Source organism: Balaenoptera borealis (genome assembly GCF_965194805.1).
Source record: "Balaenoptera borealis genome assembly, chromosome: X".
In the NCBI taxonomy this organism is placed as follows: Eukaryota; Metazoa; Chordata; class Mammalia; order Artiodactyla; family Balaenopteridae; genus Balaenoptera; species Balaenoptera borealis.
This window is the reverse complement of record NC_138881.1, coordinates 127,768,746-127,783,310: the sequence shown is the minus strand read 5'-3', so window position 1 is coordinate 127,783,310 and position 14,565 is coordinate 127,768,746. Positions and strand designations below refer to the sequence as shown.

General features: G+C 63.1%; 2 protein-coding genes across 3 annotated transcripts; one reads left to right on the top strand and one right to left on the bottom strand.

Annotated features, from left to right (window-relative positions):
- Window positions 1-128: 128 nt before the first annotated feature.
- Window positions 129-8,454, top strand: IDH3G (isocitrate dehydrogenase (NAD(+)) 3 non-catalytic subunit gamma). The gene is made up of 13 exons (XM_082377702.1): window positions 129-283; window positions 3,874-3,912; window positions 4,266-4,277; window positions 4,536-4,633; window positions 4,958-5,070; window positions 6,226-6,286; window positions 6,384-6,516; window positions 6,646-6,779; window positions 7,039-7,141; window positions 7,233-7,379; window positions 7,717-7,811; window positions 7,895-7,955; window positions 8,249-8,454. Exons 1-13 carry the CDS (start codon window positions 203-205, stop codon window positions 8,348-8,350), a joined length of 1,179 nt encoding a protein of 392 aa, XP_082233828.1. The 5' UTR covers window positions 129-202; the 3' UTR covers window positions 8,351-8,454.
- Window positions 8,455-8,494: 40 nt separating this feature from the next.
- Window positions 8,495-13,325, bottom strand: SRPK3 (SRSF protein kinase 3). 2 transcript variants are annotated; one of them, XM_082377701.1, is made up of 15 exons: window positions 13,177-13,324; window positions 12,976-13,106; window positions 12,729-12,837; window positions 12,511-12,598; window positions 12,112-12,199; window positions 11,439-11,545; window positions 11,125-11,290; window positions 10,983-11,008; window positions 10,405-10,534; window positions 10,082-10,321; window positions 9,889-9,989; window positions 9,406-9,513; window positions 9,265-9,334; window positions 9,092-9,184; window positions 8,495-8,951 (listed from the first exon to the last, which is right to left on the bottom strand). In XM_082377701.1, the coding sequence occupies exons 1-15, from the start codon at window positions 13,299-13,301 to the stop codon at window positions 8,767-8,769; spliced, it is 1,767 nt and encodes a 588-aa protein (XP_082233827.1). In that variant the 5' UTR covers window positions 13,302-13,324; the 3' UTR covers window positions 8,495-8,766. The 2 variants fall into 2 exon arrangements, with proteins under 2 accessions (XP_082233827.1, XP_082233826.1); XM_082377700.1 differs by having other exon boundaries at window positions 9,092-9,334; window positions 13,177-13,325.
- Between the last annotated feature and the right edge of the window lie 1,240 nt (window positions 13,326-14,565).

Below are 14,565 nucleotides of genomic sequence, written 5' to 3'. Positions count from 1 at the left end.
CGCCCTCCCCCCAATATGGCGATGGCGGCGGCGGCTGCGGCGGCGGCGGCGCTCTCGGCGCCGGAAGAGGGCGTGAGAACCGGCGCCGCCGTGTGCGTGCGCACTGCGAGACCACGCCCCCTCCCGGGACTTCGCGCCCCGCCGAACTCTCGCGAGAGCGCCATCTACGAGTCGGAACCTGCGGCAGTTCTCACTTTCCATCATGGCGCTGAAGGTGGCGACGATCGCGGGCGGCGCTGTGAAGGCAGTGCTCAGGCCGGCCCTCCTCTGCCGTCCTTGGGAGGTGAGAAACAGGAGCGGGCCACGGGAACAGCCGCGGCGCTCGCTGAGGGGTGCTTGCACCTCGCCGGGGTTAGGCCGGCGGCCGCCGCTCTCGGAGCGTCCTGGGGCCTGATTGGCTGCGGGTCTCGTGAGGGGAGGGGAGAGTGCTGCGGGCCAGGGTTGATTGGCCACCTTCGCTGTCAGTGAAGGGGTTAGCCAAAGTTGATTCTGGTCTGGCTTCTCAGGGGTCTGCATCTTGTGGTGGGGGAGCTCCCGACGGGCGGGGAGAGTGGACCCCGGGGGGCAGTGTCACCTCCCTAGTGTCCTTGTGGGAAACCCCCCCCCCAAGGCGGTCACGTGGCCGGCCCGCCTTGCTCTTGCCCTCTTGGGGATCGGTTCCTGGCCGCCCTTCCTCTTCAGTTTTCCCTCTTGTGGACCGCTTTGCCACCTCTCCCAGTGGAGGTGGCGAATCGGACTTTGCCGGTGCCCCAGAGCCTCCTCCTCCCCCCCCCCCCGCCCACCGCAGGCGCCTGGAATGGGAAGGAGCTAGGATTCCTGAAGCTGGCGGGTTGGGAGGCCTCGAGGGCTTTGCTTCCGTGGTTCTCTGTTTAGGATCTTGGTTATTCAGGTCTGATTCCTCTCTCTTGACACGCTTGAATGAGGATAACTTAGTCCCTGGGTGGGTTGGAAGCCATCTGAAGAGTCATCGAGTCAGGACTGGCCCTGAGGGACGAGAGGTCTGATCTCTCTGGGCTCCAGTTTCTCCTCTGTCTCAAAGGATCCACCCAACTCTGACCTTCCAGAACTCTGTGACTTTGCTGACACTACTTGTGGACATGTCTTCGGCCATGCTTCCCCCCTCTGATCCCTGGGGAAGACTGCCCTGTAACAGCTTCTGGTTTATGAAATTATGTTTAAAATGCTGACTTCTCCCACTTGCTCACCAGAGGCTTTCCAGAGGTCGCTGGCAGCTAGGCTCTTGCAGGATCTTGGTGGGGACATCTATCTCCTCCCTGACTTCCCCTGTGTGTGTGCTTGTGTCCATATTGGGGCAGGGATGGGGGGCAGTGAAAGGTTGCTAGCTGGGCAATGCCTTGCCCTGAGACTGGTTGTCCTGGGTATGGGAACCTTTAGAGATGAAGCCCAGATCTTTGGTCCCGCTAATGGGGACCTCGTGTGAAAACATGCAGCCACCATTGGTACTTGATCCAACAGAAACATGCTGAAGAGAGAAACCTCGCTAAGATGTGGAGCACGGGCGCCCTTAGGCTGGGACATGTACCATTCTGGACTCCTTTCTTTCTGTGGCACTATCAAAGGACGAGGGTAACAATCCACCTTCCTGCTTGATGAACAAGCTGGAGACCAATGCATATATCCCATCCTGCCTCATACTGGGCTCCTTTGATAGGTAGCTTCACAGAAGCTTTGTAACCTCTTGAAGGAAGGTGCCTGAATATGTCCAGAGCAAGGTCAGGGAAGTCACTATCCTGAGAGCTCTCCGGGTCTTTGGCCAAAGCTGGATGGAACATCTAGCATTGGGACCAGGTGAGAGAGAGGTTCAGCCCTGGTGGTAGTGATGGGGTCCAGGGTCTGGTGGGGTGGGGTTGCGCAGATGCAGAGCCAGGCCTGATGTGAGCGCTGGCTCACCGGCACGGCCAGGTTACCTGCCGGGCGCCAGTAGACCTCAGAGGGCTGAAACCCAGGAGGAGTTACTGCTCGGAGCTGTAGGGGTCAGCCCAGCATCCCCTCACTGGCCAGCAGCCTTGAACACTGGCCTGAGGGGCTGGTGGGGTAAAGGGGGGGGGGCGTATGCTTTTGCACAGCCCCGTATGCCCTTTTAGCGACTGAACAGCTTGCATACCTCTTCTTGCTTAATGTTTCCAGCAGTCAGATGAAGTAGGCACCTCTATTCTGTGGATTTCAGGTAAGGGTGGGAAGCTCAGCAAGGTTAAGCTATTTGCCACCAAGAGTAGTAGATGGATGATCTGGACCGAGGTCTCCCTAGCCTCAAAGCCCGTCATATCTTCCTTCACTTTCTGATATGCTCATTCATTCAGTAAATGTTTTTTGTGTCCCAGCTCTGGACCAGGCATTCTGCTCGGTCTTGGGGTGACAGTAGGGGCTCAGACAGATATGGTGTCCACTCTCAGGGGCTTAGGGGTAGGAAAGGGAGCACAGCAGCGATAACCTAGGGAGATTGTGGTTGGGGGGAAGGGAGTGGGGTGGGTAGGGCTTTGGGAGCCCGGGGGGACCAACAGCTCAGCAGCCTTAGGGCATCAGGGAAGGCTTCCTGGAGGAAAGGCAGTCTCAATACAAGCACCATCCACAAGTTTGTATTGAGAGCCTACAGATAAGATGAAGCCGGATACTGACAGTTGCTAGAAGGAAAACAGAAAAGCCCCCAGTTTGTGTCAGGCTGCAGACCCAGGGGCCCCATGGATCATCAGAAGCCTCCAGGGCCTCTTGTCTATTAGTCATCTGCTTCCTAACCCCTGTGTTGCCGGAGCTCTGTGCAAGTGGGAGCCTTGTGAATACCAGCCAGGGAGACCCAGATGGGGCGGTCAGCCTCTGCTTGAGCTTCTAGACTGCTAGCAGGAAGGCATGGCTCTTTGGAAAATGGCCACAGTGACTCTGCCATTGGCTGGAACGATCTGCTGCTGCCCCAGCAGGCAAGTGGCAGGGCATTCCCAAGCGAGAAGGAGGACCTTGGCCCTGCCCCTGTCTCTGGATTGAAGGGCACCCAGGTGGGGCACAACAGGGAGGAAAGTGTGTGGGCCTGTAACCCCGCTGCGGTGGGAGCTGGGACATGGGCTTCTTCTTCCAGGAAAGTGTGGGGACTCCAGATAGGTCACTCTGAGCACCTGTCCCATTTGGCTTGGGTGGCTTTTGCTCTGAAGCTGTCAGGCGTGGCACCGATGTGACCAAGCGCGGCTGTTTCAAGTGGGGGGTGGGGTGGGGACATCTGTCATCCATGTAGGCCACGAAGCAGTTTTGCAATCCTTCATGAAAGCCTTCCGAAAGATTGGCATCTGCCGTTCTGAAAATGGTTGCGTTTTTCGATTTCTGATTCTAGAGGGCTGTTCCCCGTGGGGCGAACAGTGTTTATCTCTGGGTGGACGGGGGGCTGGGTGCTGTCTTCTTCCTTCTGATCTTCGTGTTCTGTCCATATGCTGCTTTTGTAATAAGGAAACATGATTATTAAAATGATGTAAATGACGGTCGTGGTGGCCCAGTGGTTTGTTATCACGATTTCCCTATTGTACTACGTTTGGCGTGCCAACTTTTCCAAGTTACAGACATCACTGAGCAGGAATAATTGGCTGAAGAAGACCAGAAACGACAAAAGGTGGGGAGGGGGATGTAAACATTTTTTAAAAAACTGACCAGGGACCTGAAGGAGGTGTAAAGGGTTGTAACGACCCTCCTCGGTGTTCCGACGGGCCGGTCTGTGTACTGCTGTGCGCTAGACAGTGGTGCACGGCTGAGGCGCAGGGCGTGTCTGGGCGTGGTGAGGACGCTCGCCTTCCCTGCCAGGAGCTTGGCTGGCCCTTGCCAAATTGGCTTTCTGGGCTAGACAGCAACCACTGGCATCTGGGTTCTCTTTGCCAGGTTCTAGGTGCCCACGAAGCCCCCCGGAGGAACTTCTCAGTAAGTACCCACCCGAGTGTGTGCACGCACGTGCGTGTGTTGATGTTCACGTGTGCCCGTCTGTGTGCGTGCAGAGGCACGTGTGTACAGGTGCATGCAGACGCATTCACAGGCAGGCGTGGGTGCAGAGGTGTGTGTGTGCGTGTGTGCGTGCACGCGTGTGTGGCGTGCCTCTTGGCTCCCTGCCCTTCTGTGTCTCTCCCCCTGAGGTGCAGTCTCCAGAGCTCGCCCACCCCTTCTCCCCTGAACCGTGCTAGACAGCGCCCCAGGGAACACGGCCCCATTCCCCAGCAAAGCCTTGTTCCTCCAACCTTGGCTGATCTGTGTCTTCTTCCTTCCGGTCCCGCCTCTAGCAACAAACAATTGTGAGTGTTCTTCTCATCCGCCTGTTAGGTGGGGCTTTTAGTTGCTTTGGGGTTGACCTGAGTCCAGATGGGGACGGGGCCTGCTTCTGCTGTTGTCCTCGTGACCCAGGAGCGCCCCCCGCCGTGAGCAGCCCTGTCTGGGGTGGGCGGGGCAGGGTGTAGGGGTGTGGTACCCCAAGCTGGCACCTCCCGGTGGGCCTTCCCACTGGGTCAGTGCTGGAGGGAGGCAGGGAACTGAAGGCCTCCCCGTCCTTCTAGCCCCCGTCGGCTAAGTATGGTGGGCGGCACACGGTCACCATGATCCCAGGGGACGGCATCGGGCCAGAGCTCATGTTGCACGTCAAGTCTGTGTTCAGGTACAGAGCCCCTGGGCCCAGCCGGGGGACCCGGAGAACTTTGTGCCAAGAGGGGCAGTGAGCCAGTGGTGGGAGGCCTTTTGTCCCCGTGTCTGCGATCCTGCCAGGCCGGCCCGAGCACGGGGAGGGTGGAACCAGGCCCACTAACAGTGTTGTGGAGTGTAAGTGCGCGCCTGTCAGCTGGCGCAGGTGGGCTCAGTCTCCCCTCAGCCAGAGCCAGGGCACGGTGGGCAGCAGCAGGGGAGAGGCCTCTGCACCCAGTGGTCCAGGCGGGCTTCCCGGATGGAGGCCTGGGGCCGCCGCCCTGACCCTGCTCTGCCCCAGGCATGCGTGTGTGCCTGTGGACTTCGAAGAGGTGCACGTGAGCTCCAACGCCGACGAGGAGGACATCCGAAACGCCATCATGGCCATCCGGCGGAACCGCGTGGCGCTGAAGGGTGAGCTCGGGGGCCAGGATGGGGCACCGCACGTGATTCCTTTCACCTCCAAGCTGACACTTGTCCCTGGGGCCCCACTGATGCTGCGATTCTTGAGATCTCGGTGGCACTAGGCTCTGCGGGAGCCTGTCCAGGGATGGGCTCCCTTCCACCCTCTTCTTCCCTCCTGAGGCAGCCCTCTCTGCTGGAGTCAGCTTTGACCCTCAGAGTCTTTCTTCACAAACCAGATGTCACAGAGATGTAGTTCTAACCCTCTGCCTGCTGCCTTGGTTCCAGTTGGCACAGCTGTGGATGTTACAGATGGGAGCTTTACCCTTTCTGAGTTTGCCTTGGTTTGGTCCAGGTCCTTAAACTGTTTCCATCACTCATTCTGCAAACTTTAGACCATTACCTGCTCTGTGTGAGGAGTGAGTGAGCAAAGATGAACCCGGCTAGAGCCCCAGGGCCTGGCAGTCACGTGGGGGGGCAGCCGTGTCAGCTACAGGGTGCCCAAGGCACTCTGGGTGAAGGAAGTCCAGGCAGGGTGTGAGTTGGAGGGCCGGCGGCCCTGGGGGCCCTGAGAAAGCCCTCCTCTACTCGGCACCCTCTGACTGCCTTCTCTCAGCAGCTGCTGGCCCTCTGGGTGCCCTGGTCCCAGCCAAGGTGAAGCTGTGGTCTTTTCCAGGCAACCCCTGCCTGCCTCTGAGCTGGAGCTCTTGTGCTTCCTCGACGCAGGGCCTGGCACTAACCCTGGCCAAGGTCCCCTTGCTGGTGCCAGCCTAGCCACCAGCCTGTTAGTAAGCAAGAGTGGTCACTTTCTGTCCAGCTAGACCCTGGCCTTGCCATTCCCCACCCAGGGTCTAGCAAGACCTTCTGGCCAGATGCCAACCCTTGTTCATTCATTCATTCGTTCAGTATTTATTGAGTGCATGCTACGTGCCAGGAGCCCATCAGTGAACCAAACGCACAGACACACATGCCCCTCTGCCCCCATGGGGCTTATGCTGCAAGTTACGCTAGAGTGTTCCATGAAACACTTCTGCCGCCGGAAGCTGTTGTGTTCTCCTGTTGGAGTCACCCTTGGCACACATCCCCTGGGTCAGAAAGGGGAATATGGTGGTACAGCTGAGCCTGGGGCGCCCTCTCCAGCTTGCTGGTCTTGTTTCTGTCCTGCAGGCAATATTGAAACAAACCATAACCTGCCGCCATCCCACAAATCCCGAAACAACATCCTTCGGTGAGAGCCAAGTGCACGGGGTGGGGGCTTGGCGGGGGTGGGAGTGCCAGCAGAGAGACGTTGCACTTGCCGGCTGCTTCTCCCTCTGTGCCCCTAGCACCAGCCTGGACCTCTACGCCAACGTCATCCACTGTAAGAGCCTGCCGGGAGTGGTGACGCGGCACAGGGACATAGATATCCTCATCGTCCGGGAGAACACGGAGGGCGAGTACAGCAGCCTGGAGCACGAGGTGGGGGCGTGTTGCCAGGCACGAGCTCGGCTAGGGCGGTGGTCAGGAAGGCCGTGCCCGAGGGGAACCTCGTGCTAGAGGGCAGGCTCAGACAGGATGTGGGCCTCTTTTCCCTCGTCCCCTTCTCAGAGTGTGGCAGGAGTGGTGGAGAGCCTGAAGATCATCACCGAGGCCAAGTCCCTGCGCATTGCTGAGTATGCCTTCAAACTGGCCCAGGAGAGTGGGCGCAAGAAAGTGACGGCTGTACACAAGGCCAACATCATGTATGCCCCCCACCTCGCCCCTCCGCGCTGCTGCCTAGGCCTGCTCTCTGGGACTCGGGGCCCGCGACTACGCCCTGTTGCCCGTTTCCCAGCTGTGGCCTCACCGCAGTGCACACCTAGGGGAGGTGGAACGGGATTCTGCCCGTCCTGCAGACGGCACCGGTTGTAGTTTAGAACCCAGCCTTCTGTGGCGTCTGCGCGCGCCGTCCCTCCGGCTGACGGTTGCAGTGGCCAAGCTGGTGTCCTGCGTCCCCCTTAGGAAACTGGGCGATGGGCTCTTCCTCCAGTGCTGCAGGGCGGTGGCAGCCCGTTACCCCCAGATCACCTTCGAGAATATGATCGTGGACAACACCACCATGCAGGTAGTTCGGCTGCCATGCTGCGCGGCCCCTGCGCTGGGCTCCCGGGGCTGCCCGTGCTCCAGGTGCCGGCTGTCCCCTCCTTGCCCCACAGCTGGTGTCCCGGCCCCAGCAGTTCGATGTCATGGTGATGCCCAATCTCTACGGCAACATCGTCAACAACGTCTGTGCGGGGTTGGTTGGGGGCCCTGGCCTCGTAGCGGGGGCCAACTACGGCCACGTGTATGCTGTGTTTGAGACGGTGAGTGCCACCAGCAGTGCCAGGGCCACTGGCTTTTGTGCACTATAGCTCACATACTTCCTCGGTCACCCATTCAAAGTGTACGATTTATTGGTTTCTGAGATAACCAGAGTTGTGCAACCATCCCCACTCTCTAATTCCAGAATGTTTTCATCACCCCCAAAAGAAATCTTGTACTTGTGGCTGTCACTCTCTGTTCCCCTTCCCAGCCCCTGGCACCGAAGTCATCTGCTTTCTGTCTCTGGATTTGCCTGTTCTGGACACTTTACACAAATGCAGTCTACGCTCGACGTTCTTGTGTTTCCCAGCCCCCTCCTTTTCGTCTCGCCTCTTCCAGGCTACAAGGAACACAGGCAAGAGTATCGCCAACAGGAACATCGCCAACCCCACGGCTACGCTGCTGGCAAGTTGCATGATGCTCGACCACCTCAAGTAAGTGGCCTCTCGATGCCGGGCCGTTGGCCCCCGGCCCGCGCCCAAGGCCGCGAGGACCGAAGTCTGCTCTTCTTCCTTAGGCTCCACTCGTACGCCACCTCCATCCGCAAGGCCGTCTTGGCATCCATGGACAATGAAAACGTGAGGCTCCCCCCACCTGCCTCCTGTCCAACTCCCACCCCAGCCCCGGTTGAGCTGATAGGACGACTGAGGGGCTGGAAATGGTGACCCGGCACTTTGTGCTGCCCCCAAGGTGGGGGTTGTACCAGGCAGAGTGGGCCTTTGGGGCCTTAGCTGGTGTTACTGCCCTCCTGGTGGCGCGCCCAGCCCCTGCAGGCCACGGGGCACTGTGGGCAGCCCCGGGCTGCCTGCAGGCTAGGGCTCCGGTATTGGCCGGGCCCCGCTGTGTGCCCAAGCTTGCCCGTCTCCCGCAGATGCACACCCCAGACATCGGGGGCCAGGGCACCACGTCAGAGGCCATCCAGGACATCATCCGCCGCATCCGCGTCATCAACGGCCGGGCCGTGGAGGCCTAGGCCGTCCCCGGGACCGTCTCGGTCCACCCTTTAGATCCCCTTCGCGCCCTCAGCACCCTAATTGGCTCGGTGGGTGGACCCAGAATAAACCCACTTCTGCCCTAGCCCTTGGCCGCGTGCTTCTGTCACTCCAGGACGCTGGTGTTTCAGTCACACTTTATTAAGAAAACAGGCAGCGCGCTTCCCATTCAGAGGGCCCTCTGCGAGGGTTGGGGGCAGAACGAATTCTGAAAGGCAGGCCTGGCCCTGGTACCTGTCTGCCCTGCCGAGGGCGGTGTGAGAAAGCTCGCACTCAGCAGGGTGGGTGGGGCGGTCCCGCAGTGGGGCGGAGCTGTCCTGCTTTCCGTGAAGGCACTGAGGGCTGGGGGTCGGGGGCAGCCAGGACCGCCCCAAGCTGCCCAAAGCACCAGCCGGGCCTAGGGATTGAGCCAAGGGTGCTGGAGGCAGTCGGCCGCGCTGGCCCGCTTTTCGGGGATGTACTCCATCATGGGCAGCAGGAAGGCGCTGAACTGCGTGGCCTGCTCCAGGGGCCACTCGTACTTCTCCATGAGCACCTCGTACAGGCCCCAGTGCTTGAGGTTGTGGATGTGCCGCAGCTCTCCTGGGGGCAGGCCGGTGGGCCTTAGGTCAGGCTCCACCAGGGAGGACTCCGATCTGGGACCCCTTGCTCCCCCTATTTCAGAGCCCAAGGTCCCTGCCCCGCCCCCTACATCCAGGCGGCCTGAGCCCGCTCGGCCCCACCTCTCCGGTTGAAGAACTCCCGGGAATAGCGGCCCGAGAGGGCAAAGGCAGGGGGCATGTCTCCCAGCAGCTCCACGATGTGGGCGATGTGGTCTGTGAATAGACAGACGGCTGGGAGGAAGCCGGGCGGCCGGGGGACCCCGAGGCCGAGCCCAGGGCCTGCCTCCCCCTACCCTCGTCGCGACTGTAGTCTTCTCCAGAGTGTGGCTCGAACAGGTAGTCGCCAGTGGCCAGCTCGAAGGCCTGGAAGGGGGAGAGGATGAGGCTGCGGCACGGGGGCCAGCCCTGGGCGGGGGCAGCCCAAACGGATGTACCATGCACGCCGTGCTCCAGATGTCGGCCGGGGGCCCGTACTCGGCGCCGATCAGCACCTCCACGGCCCGGTACTGCCGTGTCTGGATGTCCTCGGTGAAGTGCTTGTGCTGCAGGCAAGGGGAGCCCTGGGGAGGAGCTGGGGCCGTGGCTGGCCTGCCCTCACTGGCCCCCCTCTCGTCTCCCGCCTCCTCTGGGCCGTGCACCCGAGGAGCGCAGTGGGGCTCGCTGAGCCTCAGCGTCCCCAGGCGTCCCGAGGGTCTGGCCAGACGAGCTGAGGCTGAGGCCGGCCGCTTCCCTGTGGCTCCCCACCCCCTGCCGTGGGCCCGGGTCTGCTGACCAGGCAGGGCCGGTGCTGGTTTCGGCTCAGCCCTGGGACTGCGGCCTGAGGCAGACACAGGGAGGGGTCTGGTCGAGCGGGTTGCTCGGTGAGCCCTGGGGACAGGCCTGTGCCGCCTCCTTCATAGCAGCGTGCCCTCTCATACCACCCAGCAGGCGTTGCCCAGGTCTGCGATCTTGATCTTGATCTTGTCTGCATTTTGGGGCTCTAGGGGGTTCACCAGGAGGTTGGAGGCACCAAATGGTGCTGGGGAAGCAAGAGAAGGGAGAGAGACTGAGCTGGCCCGGACCTGCCCTGCCCGGCCCCGCCCGCCTGCTGCCTGCCGCTGCCTGACTTACTGCTGGGTGACAGGAGGCCCCCGGTCTCTCGCTGGTTGGACGAGCCTGAGAGGATGGAGCACGAGGCGGGGGAGAAGAGGGAGCCCGAGAAGCCTGAGGTCTGGGAGCTGGGGCTGAGGCTGCGGTTGCCCCCGGGGGCAGGGGAGGAGGAGGCCGGGGAGGGGCCGGCTCCGGCCCCCCCAGGGTGGCAGCCAGAAGAGGAGGTGGAGCCGCTGCCCCCCTCTAGTCTTGAGCCAGAGTCTGGGGAGACGGGCGGAGGTGGTGTGTGAGCAGACGCCGCTGCGGCACGTGCCAGGCGGCCCTGCGCCCCCCTGGCCCCTCACCCTCGGCCTGGGCCGCCGCCTCCATGGCCTCCAGCCTCTGCAGGTCCCGAAGCCGCTCCTCCAGCAGCCGCTTCTGCTGTTTCCGTTTGCGCCTCATCTTCTTCCTCTTGTTTTTGGACAGCTTACCGGTCTGCCGTTAGAGCCCGGGTCACTCCGGCGTGCCCGTCACCCGTCCCCTGAGCAGCCCGAGCCTCTGCCCGTGGCCTGCGGGCCCGGGGGCTCCAGGGACACCAGACGTGGCACCGCCCCCTGTCTCCCGTCCTGCCCGCCACTCCCCAGAGCTTGAGGTTGGGGAGGAACCAGCAGGCCTGCCTGTGGGTGCCAGCCTCCCCTAGGGGCAGCTCCGGCCCCTCCCAGACTCGGACGCAGTGTCCTTCCACTGAGGCGGGGGCGAGCCCAGCAGCCACCCAGGGCAGTTTGGGGCACGTGGGCCACTCTGCGTGTCATCCGCATCCAGGCCACCCAGCCTCTTGGAAATGCCACTGCAGGAGTGCTGGGGAGGGTGGAGAGGCAGGGAAGGGGTGGAACCAGAGAGGCTGAGGAAGGTGAGGCCCAGGAAGAGGGGCGCCCCCACTTACCAAGACCTCCTGGGGGGCAGTGCTGACTGGGGGGTGGGGCAGGCAGAGCATGGAGTGACAGAAAGGAACCGAGACTCAGGCAGGGGCTGAGGCCTGCGGGCCCCGCCCCGCCCCGCCCCGCCCCCACGCAGGCTCTTGGTACCTGTGGACCGGGATGGGGGCGGGGCCCCTGACTGCTGCCACTCTGTGGCCTCAGCAGCCAGGCGCCTGATGTAGGCATCACCCACACACAGCAGGATGTTCTCAGGCTTGATGTCTGTGTGGATGATCTTGCACTTGGTGTGGAGGTAATCCAGGCCGTGCAGCACCTGGGGAGAGCCACTCCTGAACTCCGCCGGCCCTGCCCAGGCCGCCTCGCAGTGCTCTTCGTGCCGGACGCGCGGCGCTCACCTGCCTCACGCGCGACGCTCACCTGCCTCACGCGCGGCGCTCACCTGCCTCACGCGCGGCGCTCACCTGCCTCACGATGCTCTTCACGCAGGGCACGGGCAGGCCCTGGTAGTTGGACTTGATGATCCACTTGAGGAGCTGGTGGCCTAGGACCTCCAATACCATGCACACGTCTTGGGCCGGGAGTGAAGGGCAGTCAGTGGGCAAGCAGCTGGGGCACAGGCCCTGCCCACCCTCAGCTGGGGCGGGGGAGCAACGAGCCTCAGGCAGTGCAGAGCTGGGTCTGGGAGGTCCCGGTGTTGCCACCATCCTGCTGTCATAGTGTCCCTATCACTCTTAGGTGTGCCAGTTGGGACAGTACCTTCTGTGGTCACCCTAGGGAGAGGGCACTGGAGGAATAGACAGGTTTCTCAGCCCGTCCCCAGTCCTATGCCCAAGTCTGCCAAAGAGCCTACGGACAGCCCCCCGAAAGGGAAGGCACTGCCACGGAGGTGGGCCCTCCCACTTGGGGGTAACCCAGCAACGCCTGTGGATAGCCTGTGCCAACCTGGTTATCCGCTCCCTGCCCCCCACACAGAAACACAAATCCCCAAAGTGGTGATGGGGGTATTTCGCAGTGTCACTGGAAGGGATAAACCCCCATCGTGCAGATCAGCAAACTGAGGTCCTAGGAGCTGGGAAGGCATAAGCCAGCTGGCCCCTGTGCTGCCACACTGCTTGCTCAGCCTACAAAGGATACGGACTCCATTAACCCCTGAGATCCTGAAGTCGTCGATGAGCTGGACAATGGTTTCTCTTTTGGGGTCACTGGGGTCACTGTCTCGGACCTGGAGCAAAAGCCAAGGGGCCACAGACGGCTCCAACCTGCCCCTCGCCAGCTGCTCCCCGGGTGGCTCCTCCGGGGTGGGGGCCCCCCTCCCGCTCCAGCTGGGCCCCGCTGGAAGAAAGGCTGCCGGCCCGCCCTGCCCGCTCCTCGGGTCCTCCCACTCCGCGGAGCCAGCTGGAGCCTGCCCCTCCGGGAGCCCCGCCCCCCACCCCCCCCACCCCCGCCCGCGGAGCCCCGGCAGGCCTTGCACCCACATTGCCAGGCCCTGGGCGGCTCCTGGGGCGCTGGGAGCGGGTAGGGGAGGCGCCTCACACATTTCAGGAGCTTGATCTCATCCACAGCTGTCTCCGTGTAATGCCCTGCGCTCTTCACCACTTTGAGGGCCACGAAGCGCTTGCGCCTGCAACACCGAGACCCGCGTCGGCTGCCAGCACCGGCCAGACCCACGGGGCCATCGCCGTGGCCTCAACGGTGCCCGAGGGCAGGACCCCAGCTGGCGTTGGGCCTCGGGGGGTGGAGGGGGCACTCACTGGATGTCCCAGCAGAGCCAGACGGTGGAGAAGTGGCCCCAGCCCAGCTTGCGCACCACGTGGTACCGCCCATTGAACAGGTCCCCGATCTTCACGGGGTAGTAGCCACCTGGGGAAGGGAGCCCGGAGGGCACGGTGGGGGTGCTGCCTTCCCCCGTGCACCGGGACAGCCCAGCCCCACCGGCGCCCTGGCCCATGTGGGCCGGCTTGGCCCCCTCCTCCCGGAGGCGCCGCGGCCAGGCCTCACCCTTGCAGTAGTCCTTGGGGTCCTCCTGCTCCTCGTCGTCGGAGCCCAGCAGCCCCTGCAGTATCCGTGGTGCCGGCACGGCGGGGGCCGGTTCGGAGCCTGAGGACTCAGGCCCGCAGGAGGCCTGTGAGCTGTGGGTGGGGTGGGCGGCGGTGAGCGCGCGAGGCGCCAGGGGCCCCGGGCGCCCAGGCCGAGCCCTACCTGCTGCTGCTGCCGCCACTGGCCCCGCCGCCGCCCACCGCGCTGGTGCTCATCCCGGCAGCGCTGCCCGCGGCTCCGGCGCCCCGGGCGGCTGCTCCTGTGGGGCCCGGCCGCGGCCTGCGCATTTATAGCCTCGGCCGGCCGCTGATCTCACCCGCCTTTATAAATAGCCTCCCAGCTGCTCGGCTGTGGGCAAGGTATGCAGCGGGGAGGGGGCGGCGACGGCGGCCTTGGAGGGCCCGGCCCCCAGGACGAGCCCCCCCGCCCCCCCAGGGCTGGCAGAGGGCACCGCTCCAGGGACACGGTGTGACACAGCCTCCACAGTGAGCTCCCTCGCACCCCAGGGCCAAGGGGGACACCCACGCTGGGATGTGATGACCCGGGCCCCAGGCTAAGCCCCTGCGCCTCAGGGCTGGCAGAGGGGGCCGTTGAGTGGGCACGTGGCGGTGACCTGGTCCTCAGGCTGCATCCCTGTACTCCAGAGCCCGCTGAGGGGCACAGCCACACAAGGGCACTGTGGGCATGGCAGGCCGGGCTTTCACCCCTTCTCACATGCCCCAGGGTGCCGGCGACACTCTGGGAACATTCTCTGGCTTCCTGCTTGGCCCTTGGGGGAGCCTTCCCAGAGGCGATCCCTGCCATTCCCACGGGTACCTCATTCCCTGCCCCCTCTCAGCTGGGTTCCCGCTTTTCCGATGGGTCCTTGATCCCCAAGACAGGCTGGAGCCCTCCTGTCCCTCAGTGTAGTGTCGCTGGGGGCCCTGGCCAGGCAAAGGTCAGGGGCGTGAGTTGCGGGCAGCTCTTCCCACCAGAGGTGCCAGGCCTGAGTGACAGCCTGGGGACTGCCCGCCTGGGACTCGAGTGCTGCACGGTCTCTCCCGGCTCCCTGCGGCCCAGCCCTGCCTTGCTCACTGGCTCCAACACGTGCACGTGTCCACGTAGGAGGCGTAGGGAGCTGTCCTTCCCGGCCCCGCCCTCAGGGGTCCTCACGTGGGAAGCAAGTAAGCCCACAGCTCTAGTGGGCTAGTGGCAGAGATGTCCGGGTCAGGCAGAGAGCCCTCGGAGCTTGTGACCTTGGGACCCCATCCAAGGGACCAGGAAGAAGAATCAGGTCCCCAGAAAGGGGGTGGGCGGGGAAGCCTCCAGGGAGGCAGCAGGACGGGCTGGAGACCTCTGTGGCTGGCATGGGTGGGGAAGACGAGGGGAGGCCTTGGGCGGCCAAGGAGCCCCCCGAGCCTGTGGGCACTAGTGTGGGGTTCCGGCAGAGACCGGTGGGCACTTTGGCTCTTTAGAAAGAACACTGGCTGCTCCCAGGAGGGAATGGGGGGTGAAGAGGGGAGCAAGGAGGTCAGCTGGGGACTGTCAGAGAGTCAGAAGGAAGCAGAGGGG